Here is a 19,042-nt window from a genome sequence, read left to right on the forward strand (position 1 = left end):
GTTGTAGTCCCCTCCCCAGCCTCAGTAAATGTGCACTTATGGCTGCATAAAAGTTAATTTCAAGCATTTGTCTTAATATTGACACGGAACATTAAATACTACAATTTTTATAGTATGTAATTTCACTCTCAGGAGATGTCTATGAAACAAACAATGCCACACAAACTGCTTATTAAAAGCTTTTTATGCTTGACATTTTCTAGAAGCCTTATTTAAGTTGCCATTGTCCTGCTTCTTCACCCAGGGGGAAGGCTTGGTAATAATGTGCAAGAGAAGATGAATAACTTTAAATTAAAAGCCTAAATTCTGACAGGACTGAGTGTGTTTAAAAAAAACCCCACCAAACAGCCAGGAACAAACCACAACCTTCCTGCCAGCTCATAATCTTTGCTTTTTTTTTTTAACCAGTTACCAGCTGGGCCAAGACAACTGATGGGAGTTTCTCCAACTCCTTGAATGGTTTGAGCTTCGTGGGAATTCTGGACATTAAAGCAGGCAGCACTCTCCAGGGCCTTCCAAACTTGAACTCCAGGACCCCAAGATCCCTCTCATCACCCGAGGATGGGCCTGGCCAGCTGGCCAATGTTTTAGAAGATTGTCACAGCCTTAAATCAGTGGATTCTGGGATTCCAACTCTAGAAATAGGGAACCCAGAGCCCGTCCACTGCAGCGCATTAAATGTGAAAAGAAAGTCAGAACCTGAAGTGGTGCCCGAAAGGGCTTTTCAGAGCGCCTCCACGCTGCCATCTTACGTGCCTCCAAATTCCCTGTCCTCTGAGCAGGACCACACTGTGAGGAAATCCTCCACTTTCCCCCGAAGTGGCTACGACACTGTCAAACTTTACAGCCCCACTGCGAAACCTCTGAGCCGAAGCGACGACGTCTCCGTCTGCAGCGTCTCGAGCCTCAGCACGGAGCTCTCAGCCACTTTGTCAGTCAGCAACGAGGACATTTTGGACTTTGTGGTCACAAGCAGTTCAAGTGCAATTGTGAACCTCGAGACAGACGAGGCCCACTTCTCAGATGTCACCCTGAATTCCACTAAAGAGACCAATGATCAGTGCCAGCAGGGGCCTTGTCAAGAGGCAGACGTGGACAGCAAGCGAAGAATACTGGAACCTTTCACAAACTTCTTTGCCAGGTAATTTTTTCTCTAAAGTATATATTTGAATTTAATAGTGGGATGAAGTAAGGTCATAGCAAGAAGGTCTTGTGTGGTATTGTAGTTTGAAAGAGGCAGTGGCTTGCTATTTCAATTTAAATTGATGTTAACTTTTTTCCCAGTAAGTCAGCAAATATTGCTAGGGACTGAGGCTCTGAATCCTGCTCTGTATTATCTTTATGATACATGGAAGCATCTTAAAGCTTCTTAAAAGATTCCTCCCACAGTACAATAAAATGAATTCTGAACAATGTTCTTTCCACTGAACAAAGGTTTTCTTCCTGCCTTCTCCAGTGATGGGTTCTGTGATCTCAGCCAAGGTCCTTAATCTCCTGTCCCATAAATAAGTAAATACAGGTAGGATCCACACCTCTGCTGAAGGACATCTAATGATTCAAAATTGGTCCTAATAGTAAATGAGTATTTTATTGGTCAGTGTTAAGGGCATGAAGGTTAAAACACATGTACTTGCCAAACACTTGTGTGACTTCTCTGCTTTTCCCAAATCTCAGGTACAGTGTTGTTTCTACCTTTTTTCCTTCATTTTTGTGTGAAATGAGAACATCTGACATTTTGTCACTCAGTTGTTGAAATGAAAGCAACCACCACTCAGTTACCCACCTCATCTCAACATGGCCTTTGAATGCTAAGGTGTTCTAAATGCAGACACCCAGTGAAAGGGGCAAATGAGGAAAAGGACTAGCCTGCTTTTTACAGTTTGGCTTGTTTGTTGGTATTTTTTTGTTTCTGTTTATTTAAAGCCACCATGATGCCTCTTACTTTTAGGATAAAGTGCCTGAAGAATGATACATTTAGAAGGAACAGCTTTAGAAATAAACTTTGGCCATCAAGCAGAGTTAGCCAAATCTAACCTGTTTTGAACACGATTGCTTCAGCTAATCTCTTTTTTTTCCCCTCATGTAAATTGGGTTTTTTTGCATTAAGTGAAGAGCCTGATAAAATGCTTACAGAATTAGCAAACATCATTCTTTGAAAGGCTGCTGTATTTGTGAAGCTTAAGAGGAGCATTTTTTTTTAGATCTACTGAATGGGCTGAAGTCTTTATTGGTTTTTATTCTTGGGTGAAAGCTGCTGTGCAGCAGAACTCCAGGCATCAGTCATGTTTGAGGTGCTGAAGCTTTTTGTGGACCTCTGTTGCCATGGAACCAGACTTAACAAGAGGCTTCTGGGTGCTTCAAAACATGAACTTTTGTTACCCACTCTGGTAGAACAACTGCTAACTCAAACAACTGCTGTCCTTCAGCCTGGGGGGAGCACTGTGGAACAGGAACATTAATATCCTGCTCAAAGCAGTGTGTTTAACTGCTCCTCACCATACCTCACCCAACAAAATAAAGCCATCTGTCCAACTGCTGTCCTAGTGTAGTCTCCAGAAGTTCTGACAGTGTTAGAGAAACAGTGGTGCTCACTGGACTGAGTTTTTTAATGGGAATCTTTTCAGGAATGCTGAATTCCAGGGAGCAGAGACTGTCCTTAACTACCTTTTAAGTGGGAAACAGGTAATCTTGGTGGCCATGTGAAGACTTCATGAGAACATGAGGATTAATACAAACTAGGTGACTTGAAGCTTTGAAGTTCCAGGTGCTCTGTCTGTGCCCTGCCCTTCCATATCCTTCCCTTTACCATCTACTTTCTGCTCTGTTTTGGAAAGAGTTGCTCACTTTTTCTGCTTGCACACCACACCCCCATATTTTATGCATCCCTTCCCTTGGGTCGTGCAAGTTGGTTGTGACTTTCTCAGGTGCTGAACTAGCAAGGAGCTTCTCAGGGCTGTGCTGCAGGGAGCTCTGTCTGTGTTGATGCTGTCAACACTGGTAAGGATCAAAACATGTTGCTGGGTTTTATGTTTGCAGTCTGCTAACCATGGGGTTGCAACTGCTTCCTCTACAGTTCCCTGGAGTTTCTGTGGGCTCCTTGGATTCCCAGTGCTTAAACATGAAGTTGAGTGAATGAACTTTGGTCCTGCAGTGTTTTGTTTGAAAGTAACAGACTTCTAGGGGCCTCCCTACCTAACTCACCCTCTGCTGTGTGCCAGGGTTTGTGTACAGGGTTAGGCAAGGAGAAGGCATTTGGAGTAGTAGCTTTGGAGAGCAACTTGCTGAGAAGGGAGCTTCTTAAAGTAGCTTGTAAAAAGTGCTGCTGTGGTAGGTACAAAGTCCAACTTTGTACCTGCCCCTTCTCTCTGTGCTGAAAGGAATTCCACTTGAGATTAAGTGCTGAAGAGGGACTTGTTACCAAGGGCAGGTAATGATAGGACAAGGGGCAATGGGTTTAAGCTGGAAGAGGGGAGATTTAGGTCAGACATTAGGAAGAAATTCTTTATTTTGAGGGTGCTGAGCCCCTGTCCCAGGTTGCCCAAGGAAGCTGTGGCTGCCCCATCCCTGGCAGTGTCCAAGTCCAGGTTGGATGGGGCTTGGAGCAACCTGGGCTGGTGGGAGGTGTCCCTGCCCATGCAGGGGGTTGGGACTGGATGAGCTTTAAGGATTTAACCCAAACCATTCTATGATGGAATGCATCAACCTTCCCTCTTGAAAACCAAGGAGAAACTATGGAAGGAGAAATGCAAACTGCTTTGGTGAGTGGCTGGCACACTTGTACACAAGATGGGAGAAGCAGCACCTGAGTGGTTTGTATACAGTTCTCCTACTTCCCAGCAGCCTGATGGTGGGGGGGTGAAGCTGCACTGCTCTCAGCCTCCATCAGGTTGGGTTTTTTGAGGCCTCTGGGTGGTGGGATGCAGTTTTGAATCACTGAGGGCAAAGATGAGTCAGCTCAGGTTTTGCTCAAGTTGCTGACATTTGGTAGAAGGAGAAACCTCTGATGGAACAGCAGCTGTGTTTATCATCTGAGAATTTAGTTGTTTCTCTGAACTTGTCAAGATTGGGTTTGGTCTGGATAGGTCAGTGCAGATTTACAGCTGCCTGCAGGCATAGTCCTGACAAAAATCAGATGCCTGGTGCAGGGTCCCTCCCACCTAATCTGCATGTTTCCAGCTAAGGGTAAATCTTCTCTAATATAAAGAAGATGCTTAGAGAGGCTCCTGCTGGTTCTCAGCACTCTGTACATTTAATTTTCCTCCGTACCTTTTAATTTTCCTGCATGAGGCTGTGTGTTCCACAGCAGTCTCTGTGCTGTGTTACAGCAGTATCTGTGGTGTCTTCTCAAGTGTTGATTTTGGCTGGAGAAAGGAGAATCCTGTTGGCTTGTTGCCTCTTGATCCCAGCACTTGGGAATGGAGTGCTCCTGCCTCACCTTCTTGAGCACCACGGTGAAGAGCATTTCCTGGACTGCTCCTCTGGCTCTGTTGCTGTCTCTTCAGACTCCAAAAACTCCAGTTATCTCCTCAGGCTCTTTAGGTGTGTCAGGAATATTCAAAGTGAGGAAAAAGTGACCTATTGCCTGCTTTTTAACACCTGGCTTTCCTCTTGGAACAGCTTGAGGCATCCCAGGTAGGGTGCTGGGTGGAGCACTGGTGCAGCTCAGCACATGAAAATGGGTTCCTGCTTCTGGAAGCATCTGTACTGCTGACAAAGAAACCTGGCATGGTGATTTGTTTTCAAGTGTCAGCTCTAAAAGACTGGAGGCCTTTCACATCAAGCAGGAGTTTGAATTCATTTCCTTAATTTGAATATATGGCAGGAACTTGGTTTGAGAAATAGCGTGAGCAAATAATTGGCTGGGAGACTGAGGAGGCAGTGACTTGTCTGTCCTTTTGCCCTGGTGACCCAGAGTAGCACAGGTTAATGGGTTTTACCTTTGGACTTTGCTTCTGTACAGTACTGCTGAAACACAGACTTTTTAAATGCTCAGGTTTTTAAACAGCTGTGCTGAGTCAGGACTGTTGTGATCATCCTGCAGAAGCTGGACTTCTCATTTACTGTTTTATTTATCATTTTGGAGAGTGAGGATGAGGCTTTTTATGGTTACATGTAGAGTGACCATAGAAAGGACTGTGTTCATTTCAGTAATGAGTTCAATCTGTTCCCTTCCTTTGGAGTTCTAAGAATACTAAATTTTTACTTAGCCCACTGCTGTGGTTATTGTCTGTTTTCCAGGAATCTCTATTCTCTTTCTTTCAGTCCCCTCCTGGAAGTTTTTGATCTGAATGTTCTAAGCAGCAGGATCTCAGGAAACCTCTGCAGAGAACAGGGGCTACACAAAGGACTTTAAAAAAATATTATTTTTAACTATTTCCAAGTAATCTGTAGTGAAGCTTCTGAAGCAGGACTGGCACCCTACACCATACATAGAAACAAAACTTTTGTAGACTGTGCTCTTACTGGGAGTCTGGGTGAAAAAAGGGTTTAAATAACACAACAGGAGCTGCTGGTTTCAGCATTAAATTGGGTAACTCCTCCATTTTTATCACCTCCACACACACACATATGTGTTTTGAGGTGCCTGGCCACACTTAATTGGGAGTTCTCAACCTCAGGAATTAGGTCCATGGATACAAGAAATAAGTGACTTTATGAATAGGACACTTTCATAATGCCATTTTGATGAGCAGTCAGCTTATCATACTTCTCTCATTTTGGTGTTAAAAGGAAGGTAGAATAACAAGGGGCACCACACTGCTTGTTTCCCACTCTTATCTCTCCAAAAAGGGAATCCACTCACCATGGAAGGGAAGAAAAAGGATGAAAATAATTATGATTGTGTATTCTGAGTTATTAAAATTTATATATGATGGTGTCTCTGCTTCCCTGCATGTCTTATGCTAAATGAAGCCTATTAGAGTATGAGTTGCTGGGGGATATGGGCTGAGCACCCATCTGAATGAAATGATTAGGACAGGGAGAAAGAGCTGGATGTGGAGTGGGGAAGGGTATGGATACACTGCTTTTAACCAGAAATGAACAAAAACCAGTGGAGGTGGCCAGGAGATGGGAGGAAGGAGTCCCAATCTCTGGAGGGAACCCACCTGGACACCTCACACCCCAGGAGCCTGACCCCTGGGTTTCATGAGATGAATTTGGTGGCAGTTTCATCCCTCACCACTCTTTTCCCTGGGTGCTTTTTGAGCTGGTTGGTGTCAATAATGGGAATTCCAAAGGTCTGTGGAGAGACCTTCAGTGTCAGTGGTGTGGGAAGCAGCCCAGGAAAGGAGGATGATGGGTGTGATGCTGGAAAAATTCCAGCAGCCCATGAGGGGCTCAGGGATGTTCATCTGGGGGCTTCAGTCTTTACATCAGAGTTTTGGATACTGCCTCTTTGAAAGCCTTTTTGTACATGCTTGAAAGGAAAGCCCTGATGGTCCTTGCCTTGTACTTGCACAGCCACAAGAACAGAAGAAAAGATGCAGAATTTTTCTGAAATATTTCTAGGTGCAGAGTTCTTTTTTCTTTTGGTACAGCTTGAAGGGTGTGACACAGTTTTCACAATTCCTACCCTCTCATTCAGTTTGAACTTCTGTCATGAGGTTTGTTCTCCACTAGGTGTTGAACTGAAACTGTCCACAGACATTTTGGTCCCTGTTTTCCCTTTCTGCCTGGAATAATGGAGCTTTTATTTACAGTTACTGTTCTGTTAGTCCTTCATTAAATTTTGCACTGAGTCTGATTTGAGATGTGGCTCTTTAAAGTGAAGGGAAGTTGCTTTTGCAGATAAAATCTGTTCTATTTAAATTCCTGTTTGTGCAAAACTGTTTTCATTTGCTTGGCAGCCAAACTAAGAGGCTTACTGAAGTTATTTGTTCATTATGGGAGCAAGATAAAAATGTGCACAGCAGTGCTTTCAGTTTGGGTTTTGTTGTTTGGTGTTTTTTTTTTCCCAGTAATGATACAAAGCTATGCAGTAAGTCAGGCTTTATTTAGTTATTATTTAAAATAAAGTCAAATATGTTTCTTTTCCAGTGGCTGGTGGGAGGCATTACAGAAGTCTCCCACTGGCTGCTGGGTGAGATTTGTAGCATAGGTGGGTGTTGTGTGTTGCTTGCTGTGTTCTGTATTGCTTTTTCCCTCCCATTCCTTCTCTTTCATCTCCAACATGAGGCTGTTTTGGAAAGGTTGGAGTTTAGCTACACACATCCTACCTGCTTGCTTTTGAGGAGAAAGAGGATTACATAGGTTTTGATAGACTTCAAGAACTAATTCAGAGTCCAATTAAGGTCTCTCCTCATTCTAGTTTGTTGTCTAGGTGAAGGAGTGGGTTTGGTGGGCTTTGTCTTCACTTAATTTGCAGAAACTTTCTTGATCTTCCCCTGTGTCAAAAGGAGCTCTGGGAAGTGCTGATGGGCACACAAACACTGCCATCTATCTGATCAAAATACCATTTAATGCTCAACTGACTTTTTGTTGCCTCCCTTCCTTATCAGCCACAGCAGCTGTTGCAAGTTATTGCAAGTACAGGGATGATAAAAAGAAAAATAATTACTCAGACTGTAAAAAGTACTTGATTCAGGGTCAGCATTGTGAAAAATGCAGTGAACAAGGTGAAATTAGATGGAATAAACAAAAATTCTTGCACCTTGATTTTCTTTTTTCAAACAGTTTTCCCATTCGCAGTGTTATCAGTGGGGAAGTTGGAATAAACATTAAGTTTTGGGTTTAAACAGCTTTATAAAGGCTTTAAAGAAATGATCTGTTCATAAATTTCTACATATGAATGAATACCTGATTAACTGAAATAGCATATGGAGGCCATGGGTTTTCTGGAGCAGGAAGGTGTGTTTTTATTCCTTGCTCTGGGTATTCAGAGCTCTGTTACATGCCTGTTGAGTTTGCTGGCAGGAAAAAAAATAATCTCTGAATTCATCTTCAGGAACTGTTGATCCCAATTAGAGCATTAATTGCATTGCTGTTTTAAGTGGCTCTCCATATTAATTATCTCTTTGGAGTCATTAAGAAGTTTTTGAGCCATCAAGAAGTTTCAAGCCTAAGAATAATAAAGAAAAAAAACCCTACAGAAAAGAAGGAATTGTTCACACTTTACATTGATAACTGAGAAAATAAACCCAAGAAGTGGGTCACAATGATGAGGGAAGAGAAGGTATTTCTTTAGTCTCCCCTTTGAGCTGCAGCAGGTACAGAATCCCAGAAGGGTTTGGGTCAGGAGGGATTTCTGGTCCCAACTGCTCCAACCTCCTGCTCAGTGCAGGGCTGACTTCAGCACTGGTCATGTTCCTCAGGATTCTTCCAGTGTATCCAAGGATTTACCACAACCTCTCTGGCCTGCACGATCCAGGATTTATCCATTGCCACTCTGCTGATTTTTTTTTTTTCCCCTCCCTTTTTATCCAGTTGGAATTTACCTTGCAGCACCTTGCTGCTTTGCCTCTTAGAATCACAGAATTATAGAATTGGCTGGGTTGGAAGGGACCTCAGAGCTCATCAAGTCCAACCCTTGATCCACTCCCGCTGCAGTTCCCAGCCCATGGCACTGAGTGCCACATCCAGGCTCTTTGGAAATATCTCCAGGGATGGAGAATCCACCCCTTCCCTGGGCAGCCCATTCCAATGGCTGATCACCCTCTCTGGAAAGAAATTCTTTCTCATGTCCAACCTAAACCTCCCCTGGCACAACTTGAGACCTCTTGTGCCCTCTTGTCTTGCTGAGAGTTGCCTGGGAAAAGAGCCCAACCCCCCCCTGGCTCCAACCTCCTTTCAGGGAGTTGGAGAGAGTGATGAGGTCTCCCCTGAGCCTCCTCTTCTCCAGCCTCAACACCCCCAGCTCCCTCAGCCCTTCCTCACAGGACTTGTGCTGGATCCCTTCACAGCCTCCTTGCTCTTCTCTGGACCTGCTCCAGCACCTCAATCTCCTTCCTGAGCTGAGGGGCCCAGAACTGGACACAGGACTCAAGCTGTGGCCTCCCCAGGGCTGAGCACAGGGGCAGAATCCCTTCCCTGGACCTGCTGGCCACGCTGTTCCTCAGCCAGCCCAGGACAACCTCTTGGTTGTTGTGTTCCTATCTCTGGGAAATGCTCCCCAGGCTCAATGGAACCACCACTCAGCATCCCTGCTTGTAAGCTCTGGGTCTGGTTCCCCACTGCCCATCTGCAGTTTATAATCACTATTTTAGTTCAGGGGGCCCAAACTGGATACAGATTCAGTCTCCTGGGTACCAGGTAGAGAGCTTTTAATATTTTTTTTCCTCTTGATCTTGCTAATGCTACCCCATCCCTATTTAATCTTTATTGCTGCAAAGTCTTCCAGTTGACTCTGGTTCAGCTTTTTGCTTAGGATGACATTTCAAACATTCATTTAATTTTTTGTGTTTGTGGTTATAGCACCTCAGCCCAATGAAGAAGTCTGCATGCTGGTAACACCGGGATAGTGGGAAATTTTGCCAGCTAGAAAAGAGTCATTATGTACAGCTGGTTGACTCTAATAATTTGAACCTGGACCCAAATATTTCTTTTGAATGAGAGCCCTGACTCACTGAAAGTCCCATTCCTGAGAATTCTACAGCATTCTCATACATCATCCACATGCAGAATAGTTGTTTGGTACAGCCTGGTTGCTAAATATGAAGGATTTCTCCTTTGTTCTCTGAAATGAGGGTTACCCTCTTAAGAAAAAAAGTCAAGTGCAGAACATTGTAGTCTTGATAAGTAGTTTATCAAATCCTGCTTTTTTTCCCCAGAAACCTGATGAGGGATTTCCAAGTTACTCTGTTGCAAGCTATCAGGTACCCTGTACTGCTGACTTTTGTTGTATTATTGTCTCCCTCAACTGTGAAAATGTTTTTTTTTTGCCCTTTTTTGTAGCTTTTACACTGTGAAGTGTCATTTTTGGTTCTTCCTGATTGTACAGGAATGCCAGTGGTTGGAAAACTTGGTTTATAAAATGTGACAGGGATTTCTAAAGCATGACTTGTCCTTAGTTACCTCTTCCATAGGTAGAACAACTTCCAGGCTGCCTGACTCTCCTTGTGTTGGATTTATTTATCTATAAACCAAGCACTGTTCTGCCTTCACCTTGACCTTTGCCAAGCTCTCAGGGGTAAAATTCTGCTTTTTGTGTGTGATCTTGGAGTCTTACTCAGAGCATAATTTTGACTTGGTGAAGATTCTTCACTGTTATCAAAATCCTTGAACTTTTTGGATGGTGTTTTGTTCTGCTGGTTTTCTTTTTTCAGTTTTTTTTTTTCTTTGTTTGGTGTTTTTGGTTTCTTTACTAAAAGCCTAAGTTGACTGAGAGGTGTTCTGGGAATGAGGAATTCAAGAACTGGCAAATCACTGCATCTAGTGAATTATTTCTAGAAACCAGTGTTATCTGGTCATGGGGCCAGCTGTTGGCTGTGGAGATTGTTCACTGTTATCAAAATTCTTGAACTTTTTGGATGGTGTTTTGTTCTACTGGTCTTCTTTTTTCAGTTTTTTTTTTCCTTTGTTTGATGTTTTTTGTTTCTTTACTAAAAGCCTAAGTTGACTGAGAGGTGTTCTGGGAATGAGGAATTCAAGAACTGGCAATCACTGCATCTAGTGAATTATTTCTAGAAACCAGTGTTATCTGGTCACGGGGCCAGCTGTTGGCTGTGGAGATTCTTCACTGTTACCAAAATTCTTGAACTTTTTGGATGGTGTTTTGTTCTGCTGGTTTTCTTTTTTCAGTTTTTTTTTTCTTTGCTTGGTGTTTTTGGTTTCTTTACTAAAAGCCTAAGTTGACTGAGAGGTGTTCTGGGAATGAGGAATTCAAGAACTGGCAATCACTGCCTCTAGGGAATTATTTCTAGAAACCAGTGTTATCTGGTCATGGGGCCAACTGTTGGCTGTGGAGATAACAGACTTCAGGCTTTTTTCAGGAGATTTGGGGAACTTTGCAGGGCTCATTGTCTACTTGAAATGTGATCTGAATTGAACTTTTATGCTTGGTTTTTCCTTAATTAAGCAGCTGCAGGAACTTGGCATGGAACAGCCCCACATTCAATAGGAATGCAAATGTAACCCATGACACTTGAATGGCTCCACACTACTGATGCTGCAGACATGATGCATCACATCAGATATTCCTGTTAATATCCCTCTATAAATCAGCAGGATGTGCTCTGATGGCTGTGAAGAGGACAGTGAGAACTGAGATAATGCTCAGTGTGTGAGCTCTTCTCTCCAGGCATGCCAACCCTTTTTACACTCAAGATCTCAAATTAACTTTTATATCTTAAACCACTTGTTTTTAAACTTTGAAGATCTTTTACCCTAGGATTTTGAAGCTCCTCTCTGCAGTGAAAATCTGGTTTTAGTTTGGGTTTTTTTGTTTGTTTGCTTGTTTGTTTTTTCAAAAAGAAACCTTTTGCAGCTTGTTAACCTGTGCTTTTCATTAGGTGAGATCTTCTGAAGATCTCTTCAGAGCTGAAGATCTCTTCTGAAGATCTTCCTTTGACAGGAAGTTTTTTTGTGTATTCCATCTACTCATAAGTACTTCTCACCTGGTACTTCTCTTGAAAATCTTAGGGAGCTCTGTGAGTATGGGAAGAAAGGAATTCCTTTTTATCCTGTGGCATCAGAAAAGTGAAACTTTTTTTTTTTTTATTTGTTCTGATATATATATATATGACAGAAATATTACCTCCTGAGAATGTTGCATCTTTTAAGGGTCTGCTTTCAGTCCAGAAGTCTCAAGTGCAGGCTTTATCAGGACCTTGTAGTGTTGTCCTGATTCATTGCAAAGCTCTGAAGAAACTGGACCAGAGAATGTTCCATGGTGTTGGGTTTTTTTGGTTTGGTTTGGTTTTGGCTGGTGAGGCCACAGCTTGAGTCCTGTGTCCAGTTCTGGGCCCCTCAGCTCAGGAAGGAGATTGAGGTGCTGGAGCAGGTCCAGAGAAGAGCAAGGAGGCTGTGAAGGGATCCAGCACAAGTCCTGTGAGGAAGGGCTGAGGGAGCTGGGGGTGTTGAGGCTGGAGAAGAGGAGGCTCAGGGGAGACCTCATCACTCTCTCCAACTCCCTGAAAGGAGGTTGGAGCCAGGGGGGGGTTGGGCTCTTTTCCCAGGCAACTCTCAGCAAGACAAGAGGGCACAAGAGGTCTCAAGTTGTGCCAGGGGAGGTTTAGGTTGGACATGAGAAAGAATTTCTTTCCAGAGAGGGTGATCAGGCATTGGAATGGGCTGCCCAGGGAAGGGGTGGATTCTCCATCCCTGGAGATATTTCAAAAGAGCCTGGATGTGGCACTCAGTGCCATGGGCTGGGAACTGCAGCGGGAGTGGATCAAGGGTTGGACTTGATGAGCTCTGAGGTCCCTTCCAACCCAGCCCATTCTATGATTCTATGATTTTAACTCATCTAAAATCAGGTGCAAAGAGAGCAGCATCTCCTCTGCTCAGCATCTCCCAGCTGTCATGTCATTTCCCTTTGGCATACCAGGGTCTAGCAATGTTGTGTGTCCTCAGTCAAAGTAAGAACAGGTTGTGGTTTGTGGCTGCTGATAAAGTGATGCCTTTCAGGAATTCTGAGACCTTTTTGGAGTGCATGAAAAGCATGGACAGCAGCAAAACACTGAGCCTTGGGCAGAGACAGTGAGCAGGGCAAATGAAAAGATGAGTAAGTACAAAATATTGACCATGGCTGGTGCTTCCAGTTCAATACATGTTTTAAATCAGATTATAAGAAGAAAGTGAATTGGAAATCCCTGGCACAGTGCAAAGAGAGGAAGAGATGCCTGGTGCCCTGGAATATACAGCAAAAATCCTGCAGGCACTTGGAGTGGAGAGCTCTTATACTTAATCATTTCAGTTCATCTTTGTTTTGAGGATAAAGCCCTCCTGCTGCTTGTAAAATCCCTCAGGAAACTGGGGGAATCTTGGATCTATGCACCTGTGCTGGCCATCTCTCATGTGGATGGATAGGGAGAGAAAATTGCCTCTTGGTCCTTTTATTTTCAAGTTATTGCAGCACTAAGGATCTATGGTGAAAGTCTTTTCCTTGCAAAGGCAGATTTGAATGTGTGCCTTCTTGTCAGGCTGTTCCTATTGTCCCTGGCTACAAGTTCTTGTTTTCTCTGAAGATAGTGGCCAGAAAAGTAAATTTCAGACTACATACTGAAATAAAACTTCTTTCAAGAGCAGCCAGCCTGTCCTGCATTGTGTATCCTATTTACCTGCAGTGGGTTTGCTGATGTTATTCCATTCTTAGATGTGTTTTAAACCTGCATGGTATTTCCCCTCTGGAAATTTATAAATCTCATGTCTGCCTCTGTTTACACTTTATTTCCCTGGTAGCTGTCTCAAATAATCCTATAAATCCACCATCTCAGGCTGCCTCACATACATGGTTGTCAACTTGGTAAGGGGTAAGAAGATAATGAAATGCAGAAGCCCTTCAGGGTATACTAAATGGTCAAACAGAATGGATTCTTTATATTGCCAAGGTGAAGGAATTGATACTGAAAAGAAAGCAAATTCAGCTGAGATATATTGACTGGAAATTGGTTTTGTGATGGCCTCTTTTTTATTACTTTTTTTTTTTTTTTTTTTTTTTTTTGTAGTGGTAGTAGTGTAGTCAAAGTTGTTGATTAATGCTCTACTTAGCATCTAAATCTCTGAAAAGCTTTACAGCTGAAATGATGAACTGGAAGAGAGCACTGGGATGGAGTATTAGATGATGTTAGGTGGGGTTTTAGAGACAAAGCAGATCTTAGGTTTTGATCCTGTAGTTTACTTGTAGAATTACAATTTCATGCTTTGAAAAAAAGTGGAAAGAAAGAAAAAATGGCAGTGAGTTGCTCCATTCCCCTGCTGCTATTCTTCAGTGCTTACCCTACAATTATTTCCCCCACACCTTTATACTGGTTTTTTGTTGTGTATGTGGTGGGTTAGGGTTTTGTAGGAGTGTGACATCAATTGTTGTGTCATCTCTGTACCTAAGCACATTGTTCTTATCTTTTAATACTGATAATCTCTTCCTGGCATGGGTTTCAAGGTAACTGTACCCTTGTGATAGAGCAGCATGTGATAATTTGTGCAAATATATGCATATTTAAGGATGGCAGTGCACCCTATTAATCTCACAGTACATTCCAGTGCTCTCTGACAATTGTTTTCCTAATATTAATATCTGGATTCCAAACACTGTGGAATTACCTCTGTGGGTGTATTTTTATGTTACCTGCCCCAAAGTGACCAGGAAGAAAGTTGGTTTGTGTCCAGGTCATTCCTATTGCAGATGTGAATTTAACCCTTTTAGAACATGAAGCTCCATTTAGTTTTATTCCCCAAAATGCCACACTTTGAAGAAACACACATGAATAAGAAAAAATCTTTGGGTCAACCTGCAGGTGAGAAAAAGCAGGAATGCCAGACTGGAAGCATCCATGGTGTGCAGGTGCTGACTGAAGCAGCAAATATTTTTTTGTATTAGTGGAATTATTTGGGTTTTCTTTTCTTTTAAATGAGAGAGCAAGAACCTGTAGCTGAGTTGCCAGAAAAGCCTCTACCCCACACAGAGGGTGTGTAAATAATTGAGCTAACCTGAGCATATTTGAGTATTTACTGACCTAGACAGTAGGACAGCAGAAAATCTGGAATTTTAATCATCCAGACGTGCTGTGGGTGTAGAATGTCTGGAAGAGCTGAGAGCTACCACAAGCATGAAGTCTGGTCTGGACTGTGTGTCCAGTTTTGGAAAAAAACATAATTCTGGGGAGAAGATACAAGTCTGGCAGCAAGAGATTTGGCTTCTTAGTCTATAAAAGAGTGAGGCTGAATGATCTAGAGGGAATGGCTAAAAAGAAAGGCTGCTTTCTAAAAGTTACAAATGAACTTGTTTTGTCTGCTCAGAAATGTTATTTAACCAAATCCATTGCCTAATATAGCAATAATACTGCATAATGTACCTCTTGAGGCTGGGAAACAGTGCCTGAAAAGACAACCACACGGGGAGTTGGAATATGTGGCTGGAATACATAAGGTTAGCAAATTGTCTGTCCTTCTGTTTACTGTAATTAATCAACTTTAATCAAAATTTTTCTTTTTCTTTTTTTTTTTTTTTTTTAATTTTGGTAGGAATTTGTTTGCCCGAAAGCAAAGTGCAAGATTTGAAAAACAAAATGATGTGGGATGGAAGTTGTTTGGAAAAGTACCTCTCAGAGAAAACTCACAGAAAGATCCAAAGAAAATACAAAAGGTATTTGTTAAATTTTGTGTTAAGATTAGTGGATAATGTAGAAGCCAGATAAGTTTGATCTGTTTATATGATTGTGAAGCCTGTTTGTTTGCTGGGTTTGCACAGTTTCTTGGGACAGGTTCTTCATTCAAATTTTCCTTCATTATAACAGCATTCAAAAGAATGTGTCCTCTATGGTTACTGCAGTGAGTGCTCCATGAAAATCACCACTTTGGAATAAAGCATTTCATGTGAAGATTCAAATTATATGAATTTCTGTTTGGTTTTTCTAATCAAGCTTAGTGGGAATGCTGAAAATCTTTCCATTTTCTTTTATCCTGCTCTGGCTTCCACTGACTGTGGCCTCTGTGTCACAGACCCATCTCTAACAGGCTGTCTGAAGGGCACTGATGTTCTGCTGGGCCTTGACTTATTTTTGCTTTAAGATTAATTAAAAATGCTTCAATTCAAGATAAAGTCAATGTAGTAGACTGTTAGAAACCTGTGTTGGAATGCTGATTTCATCCATTCCTTGGTTTTTGATGTATTAGCTGTTTGGACTTGGAATTTTCCCTGTGTGAGCCTCAATGGAAGTTTGGTTGGCAACTTGGAATGTTGGAACAAGGGAACACAATTGAGGATAAGTGAATGGAATAGGTTGGGGTTTTTTTCTTGTACAGTGTAGTACAAATAGTTCACCAACTATAGTACAAATAGGGTCCAGTATAGTTCAAAAGGGAGTGTGTTAATGAAATTGTTTAGTGAAGTGGTTCCATGGATGGAGAAAAACTTTAAAAGCATGACAAACACCAAAGAATTTAGTTTTGTCCCTGAATTCACTGCTGCTTAACTCCTTTGGACATTGGTTTTTATGTATATGTATGTTACTTATGTTTGCCAATGGTTAGGTACATGATTTGTCAAATTTCAGCATCTGTTTTTAGGGGCAGGGAAGAGGTTATACTAAAATCTTCTCAGGTTTTCCTTTGTGTGTTGTAAGAGAATTTAAAAAAAAAAAAAAAAAAAGCCATTTTGTTCTTCTTTGCCTGTCCCTTCTCAAACTATAGCATTGAAATAATTTCAGGGTAGCTGTGATGCAGCTAAACCCAAGCACATTGCTAGTGAATCAAATAAAATGCCTCTCCAAGGAGGGAAAAGTCTTGTTAAACTCAAGTGTGTGGTAATTCCTGAGCTGCTCTTTCAGGAAGAAGAAGACATCCTCTTTCAATCTGTCTCACTTGATCTGGGACTTTAGGGTTGCACGTAAGCATTTTATGTGCTTGGGGCTTTTGTTGTATTTTGTTTGGTTCTCACTTTTCTTGTTCAAACCATTGTGGGAAGAGGAAGTTTGCATGGAGGGAGACACAGCTGGAACTTCAAAATCAGCTGCTCTGTGTGAAATTATTTCAAACTGGGAGAGGGGAGATTCAGGTTGGACATTAGGAAGAAATTCTTTATTTTGAGGGTGCTGAGCCCCTGTCCCAGGTTGCCCAAGGAAGCTGTGGCTGCCCCATCCCTGGCAGTGTCCAAGTCCAGGTTGGATGGGGCTTGGAGCAACCTGGGCTGGTGGGAGGTGTCCCTGCCCATGCAGGGGGTTGGGACTGGATGAGCTTTAAGGTCCCTTCCAACCCAAACCATTCTGTGAATGAATTAACAATGAGTTAACTGCAAAGTTGGCATTCTGAAAGGTAGGAATATTTGTGTACACAGTTTTTAAACTTCTATGTAGGGAGTAATCCTAAATGTACTCATAATATACTTTGTTCTGACACTTTCTCCGTAATAATCTTGTCTGGGAAGGAAAAAAACTTGCAAGAAAGAATCCATGTGTTTGTGTAAAGCATGGAAGTGGGGAGGGGAAGGAAGCAATTCAACTGTGGATGGGCTAAAAATGCTTAGAAATAGCAGCTCTTACTTCCTTCTGACCTGCTGCTCAGTAAACAAGAAAACTCCAACCCTTCAAACTTCAGCTGCCATTCAGATTGGAGATTCTGATACCAGAGCTGGAGATGGCTGTACATGTACACTTGAGGCCAGATGCCATTTCTAAGGAGCAATAGCTTTTTTTATCTTTTTGTGGTTTTACCAAAAGAATGGCCAGACAGGCTTTTGAGCACATAAGCCTTTTCTCAAGTCCTGGAAAAACTTAGAGGACTCACTTGTTCAGCTGGTGTGTGTAAGACAGCATCATCTCTTTTAACAGTGTGAGAATTAGTCACAGCTAAGTTGGTATTTGGCCTGCTTTTTCTGCTGGTAGGATACATTAATATTTGTCCTTTGATAAAGAATTGTTGTGGGTAAGGTTGCTTTGCTTTGCATCATCACCAAGAGGTTTTATGCAGTTTTTTTACAGTTAAATGTTTCAAAGCTTAAAAGCTGACAGAATGAGTGATCTTGCCTGAGAAGCTGGAAGTACATTTGCAGTGGAGGTTTGCATGATTAATTTTTTTGTATTTCATTATCTTCAGGAATCCAGCCTGAGCAGAACTGGTTATGCCAGTTGCTTTTGTAATTAATTGATGGGTGAACATGCACTGCAAGTCAGATGACAGTGCTTGTCTGAGAGCAAGAACTGAAGGTCCTGAGGAGCATGACCCAGTGCTGAAGTCAGCCCAGCACTGAGCAGGAGGCTGCAGCAGTTGGTCCCAGAAATCCCTTCCAACATAAACCCTTCTGGCATTATGTACCTGCTGCAGCTCACCAAGGGAGACAAGTCTAGGTGATGAATTAAATCACTTTTGAGTCAAAATCACTTTGAGTCATTTGAGAACAGCCTGGTTGGGTGCTTGGACCCATTAGGTGGAAGAGTTGCAGAGCAGCAGCACCCAGTGAGAAATATTGAAAGAAATTACTGCAGTTTATGAGGAAACTGCAGTTTAGAGAAGAAGAGGGGTGTTCAGCCTGGAGAAGAGGAGGTTGAGGGGAGACCTTATTGCCCTCTACAACTCCCTGGAAGGAGGCTGCAGGGAGGGGGGTGTTGGCCTTTTCTCCCCAGTGACTCTGATAGGGTTCAAGCTGTGCCAGGGGAGGTTCAGAGTAGACATAAGGACAAATTTCTTCACTGGCAGAGTGGTGGAGCATTGGAAGAGGCTTCCCAGGAAGGTGGTGGAGTCACCATCCCTGGAGGTCTTCAAAAAAAGGGTGGATGTGGCTCTCTGGGAGATGATTCAGTGGTTAAGGTGGTGTAGGACTGATCCTTGGACTCAGTGATCTTCAAGGTCCTTTCCAACCATGAAGATTTTATGATTCTCTGAACCCATGCTTTAGGCAGAGAACAACAAGAGCTCTTGTTGAGAGCAACGTGCATTATCCAGGAAAAAAACCCCACAATCCAGAGCAAAGTTCCTTGCAGGAGCCCTGCAGCCTGCCAAGCTGCTCCCATGCCTCCCACCTCCTCTTGCCCTCTGCTGATGGGTGGCAGGGGTTTAAAAATACTGAGCTTTTCTGAGCATTTGTCTTGTGCTGTGCTCAGACAGAGGAGTCAGGGACTTTGGAAGGGGAAGTGGTTGCTTCAAGCTGGCTCTGGCTGGAGCTGCAGCTTTGGGTGAAGCATTGCCTTCTGCTCAGGCTGAGTTTCTCTTTGGATAAATTCCTGGAGAAATCATTAATGCCCTGTTGTCATTGTGACCTGTTAATGACAGAGGGTGAGTGTTTGCACATGGACTTCATTCACATTTTGAAGCTTTTGGGGTGATAAAACTGCCCAGTGCATTTTTTCCTGTTCAGCAACAGAAGTCTGAGGGTGTACATGACTCACTTCCTCTGCTCTCCTCTTCTGAGAGAACTCATCAGCCTTCAGAAAGGCAGGGTTGAAATCTGTCA

General features: G+C 42.7%; 1 protein-coding gene across 1 annotated transcript in view; it reads left to right on the top strand.

The window, feature by feature from the left end:
• Window positions 1-19,042, top strand: part of TBC1D14 (TBC1 domain family member 14) — a 58,985-nt gene that overhangs the window by 5,013 nt on the left and 34,930 nt on the right. The window contains exons 2-3 of the mRNA XM_071744020.1: window positions 409-1,141; window positions 15,121-15,241. Of these exons, the coding sequence (XP_071600121.1) occupies window positions 409-1,141; window positions 15,121-15,241 (854 nt within the window). The remainder of the gene's footprint in view (window positions 1-408; window positions 1,142-15,120; window positions 15,242-19,042) is intronic.

The sequence above is a fragment of the Heliangelus exortis genome, chromosome 4 (assembly GCF_036169615.1).
Source record: "Heliangelus exortis chromosome 4, bHelExo1.hap1, whole genome shotgun sequence".
Classification (NCBI taxonomy): Eukaryota; Metazoa; Chordata; class Aves; order Apodiformes; family Trochilidae; genus Heliangelus; species Heliangelus exortis.